General features: G+C 46.7%; 1 protein-coding gene across 1 annotated transcript; it reads left to right on the forward strand.

Annotated features, from left to right (window-relative positions):
* The first annotated feature begins 480 nt into the window (after nucleotides 1-480).
* Nucleotides 481-3,945, forward strand: LOC137261359 (neuronal acetylcholine receptor subunit alpha-2-like). The gene is made up of 4 exons (XM_067799100.1): nucleotides 481-695; nucleotides 1,732-1,865; nucleotides 2,525-2,679; nucleotides 3,334-3,945. Exons 1-4 carry the CDS (start codon nucleotides 647-649, stop codon nucleotides 3,689-3,691), a joined length of 696 nt encoding a protein of 231 aa, XP_067655201.1. The 5' UTR covers nucleotides 481-646; the 3' UTR covers nucleotides 3,692-3,945.
* Nucleotides 3,946-4,152: the final 207 nt, after the last annotated feature.

Genomic DNA, 4,152 nt, shown 5'->3' on the forward strand with positions numbered 1-4,152 from the left:
TTAATTATCAGTTCTCGCTGTCTGGGTATAGGTGGGAGAATTACAAATGGGGAACGGAAACTAATACATTACGCTCATTACGCTCATATGGTGGCGTGCATACGTGGGTGCTTGTACTAGCCCCGACTTGAATTGGTTAATAGTGCTAGTCCACTGACATACCATGCCGCAGTGAAATATGTATACCCCACTTAGACACATTATACTGACTTAAGTTAAACGTGCCATAGAATTTTGAAAGCTTGTGTATTTTTTTTCTATTCGACTAAAACAAAAACAAATGGCGTGAGAGGCTCCTTTTGGGATTAAAAGTCAAAAGTGGGCAAGAGAGGGCGAGGTCGTGGCAAATATCGCTTTATAGGCATCGCTTCCTCGTTTCGTGTTATCGCTTTCTCGAATTTTAAGGCGAGAAAGTGATGGTCCTTATCAGCTACCATACCGAACTCCGGTATAAACCAGTCATCTGACACCTTCTGCTGCAAGACAATGGTAGCAGTTGAAAGTAGCCTTCTTGACCCACTTAACGACAGATTGGTCACTTCCTCACCCCCGGGTGCGCACGGAGTCCCACAGACCGCGGCGCTATATAGATCCCAGAGCCCACGGTGAGCGACAAGTCTTCCACACAGGATCTACAATCTGCAATATGAAGGTGGCGTGTCTTCACCTCTGTCTGGCGGTCTGCTTCTTTGGGGGTGAGTCCATGTTCCATACCGCTGTCTTAGTTAAAACGCAGGCTTTCCTCTTGTTTTTCGTATTTCTCAGGGGCGGTTGGGTAGCCACGTTGCTAAAGCTTTAGCTCGTCACGCTAATTTGTGTTTTCGATTCCCAGCTCTTGAAGCCATTTCTGCTATGCCTATCCCAGATGAGACTGGTGATAACAAACTGCTATAGAACTGCAGCCACTCGCGCACCCGCTCCTGCACCTGTCAAGCCACAGTTGGGAGGCTGTGTACACTCGTTGATGATATATATGTTCGTCCTGCAGACATAAGACCTGGGTTCATCTCTATACGTGCATCGGGCAATGACAAATACCATATAAACCCCCTCACGATATGATTGAAACAATGCCGATGTGACGTTACATATTCACTCACTCACTCACTCACAATTTATATGTTAACGGTGTATTCTTAAACCTCATGAAACGTTGCACATCCTGTCTTCTACTTACCGGTGGTCACTTGACTACACGGCGAGAGGCAGTAGTTACTTGTATATATGTTGAGAGGCAGTAGTTACTTGTACATACGGTGAGAGGCTGTGATTACCTGTATATATGTTGAATGGCACTGATTACTTGTCTAACTGTTTATAGGTAGTGACTGCTTGCTTACGCCAGGGAATAGTTGTCTATATGTGTATAGGTAGAGATAACTTACCATTCATCAGAAGCAACATTATCGTTGTATTTTAACAGTTACTGTCAGTTGGGTCGACGGAACGGCTGAGGTTTCTGTACGCCAGGATTTGACAAATCATTATAGATGTTTAAGTGTAATGTTTTATCTTGCCAAGAAGATACTTGCGGCCCGTGCGATGTTGCTAAGGCGTTCTACAACGCTTACCGAGGGCAAACCCTGGACTTTGTGTCCTTGAGTCTTAACATCAAAGAGAGCTCACCTGCTACAGCTGCCTCTATAGAATAGGTGTACCAACCTGCTGATCGTTCACACGTCACATATCGTGCAACCTACCCGTCAACGTTTCCGCCGTTGTCCACTTCAGCATATGCCCAGTTGTACGACGGTCTGTTCCGAAAGATGATGAGGGGATATGCCAGGGACGTCATGCCAGCCACCTCTCTCAACTCCACCGTCAACGTCAAGTTCGGCTTGAACCTCATACAGATTCACGACCTGGTGAGTGTGGTTATATGTGAACGCGTTAACGCATGGTAGTACCGGTACCAGTTAAGCACCAACAAGGTTGTCCTAAATTGACTTCATGGAAGTCATCGTGTAATACCTACACCTGACAGAGACACGGCAACAGTTGAATCTAAACATGTGATAATGAACGTCGATGTCCTCACGGGGCGGTGGGGTAGTCTAATGGTTAAAGCGTTCGCTCATCACGCCGAAGACCCGGGTTCGATTCCCCATATGGGTACAATGTGTGAGGCCCATTTTCTGGTGTCCCCTCCGTGATATCGCTGGAATATTGCTAAAAGCGGCGTAAAACCAAACTCTCACTCACTCACTCGATGTCCTCACACAACCACCACATAGCATGTAACACTTGTACCGAGCACGGCAAATTTCGTCTTTGGTATTTAGCAGCGCGTGGAAAGAACTCTCGAAGATAACCCTTAAAATTTAATTATGCCTGTTATGAGTTATCATTAGTTATACTAATGGTGATTGAAACTACTTATATGAACTCTTACAGGAAGTATGGCGTCCCCACTGGTTCAGTTTCAAGAAACACACCATGCCCCTTTCAGTCTTCGCCGTAGAAAGGTCTTACTGGTTTACAGTTTATGTTGTCATGCTCTAAACACATTGTATGTTGCTTCCAGAGCGTCTCCCTACAGATGCTTAAGACGGAGGTGTGGTTAACGCTGTCGTGGCAAGACAGGCGACTGTCCTGGGACCCCGCCACACACGACAACATTCAGAAAATAGCCGTCCCATCAGGCAAGGTGTGGATCCCTGACATAATGCTGTTTAACGGGTACGTTTAGTAGTAGCGTTATAGTGAAGCTAAGTCGCCATCTTGACTTATTTATTCCCCCATGTGGTGAACGTGTGCGATTTTTAACGCGACTCCAGAAGTACACGGAGGGTCAGATCAGAATGGCTTCTTTTATGGTCCACGTGTGCCCTAATTTAAGAAAGATTTCATCCAAACACCCAACACGTTGTCAGAAATTGCTCTTTCCACCGCATAGATGTGTGACTTACAATCGGCGTCCGAAATAACGCTGGACCTTAGGCTCCAAGCCGACTGCGAACCACTCGGACCCACAGCTTTTGTTTTGTGCAGGTCCTTGTGGCCGGCAGCTTTTTCACCAACAATAACTGTAGTATTAAAATATGGGCCCTACCCATTCTGATCAGGACTTCGTAGGGTTCTGGGGCCTGCAGTTCAGGGTTATGGGCAAACACTGTTTACGATGTAAGGTGGATAGATTTGCGACCAGCGCGTCAAAACTCACTCACTCACTCACTCATGGGAACTGATAACTGAAGTCATGGTCTCTTACGTGAGTATGGCGTGGGCGCGACTTCAGCAATATCCCAGCACAATAGTTGGTAAACTCAAAACAGGTTCCAACATAGTACCTCTGTCCCAACCTACCACTAAACTGGAGTTATCTCTCCACAGAGCGTCTGGTATCCGTGCTGCCACAGTCCAGGCGTTGGTCTATAGTGACGGAACTGTGTTTCTTATCCGGCCAGCCACTATCAGATCGCAATGTGTCGTCCTCCCGGGAAATGAGCCGAGCACATGCACCCTTAAGTTCGGGTCATGGGTTCACAACGGAAACGAACTCGATCTGGATTTCCAGGGGGAGCATACGGTTGACCTGAGTGAATATGTCCCAAGCTACGACTTCGACATCGTTAACGTCACTGCTAAGCGCAACGTCATGGTCTACGATTGCTGTCCGGAACAGTACCTCGACCTCTCCTACAAGCTGACCATCAGACCTGCTGCTGGGAGTACCAGAAGGAGGCGATAGACGCCACCAGCAGCATCTACATGGCTGGATTCAGATGGGGCTGAACAGATTTCCATAGTTCTGTATATTCTGTTACCTTCCGTTAAGGGGAAGGTTTGGATTACAAATTATTTCGTAAACCAATACAGACCTTGGGGTCAACAGCTGTTCAACGGGACGTTAGGAAAAGGACATAGATCTGAATTTTGTGGAGCGTATATTAATCTTGCTTGTTTCCTTCATACAAATGATTAAATAAATATTCAATTACTTTTGATTCTGTATGCACTAACAGAGTGTGGAAGGGTCGTAGTAAACGTGTTCGTGGGAGGGGGTGGGGTGATAGGGTGATGGGCAAGCACCTGACACCAAGCACTTGACATCATGCACCTGACATCATGCACCTGACACCAAGCACCTGACATCAAGCACCTGACATCAAGCACCTGACATCAAGCACCTGACACCAAGCACCTGACATC

This window comes from Haliotis asinina, chromosome 14 (assembly GCF_037392515.1).
Source record: "Haliotis asinina isolate JCU_RB_2024 chromosome 14, JCU_Hal_asi_v2, whole genome shotgun sequence".
NCBI lineage: Eukaryota > Metazoa > Mollusca > Gastropoda > Lepetellida > Haliotidae > Haliotis > Haliotis asinina.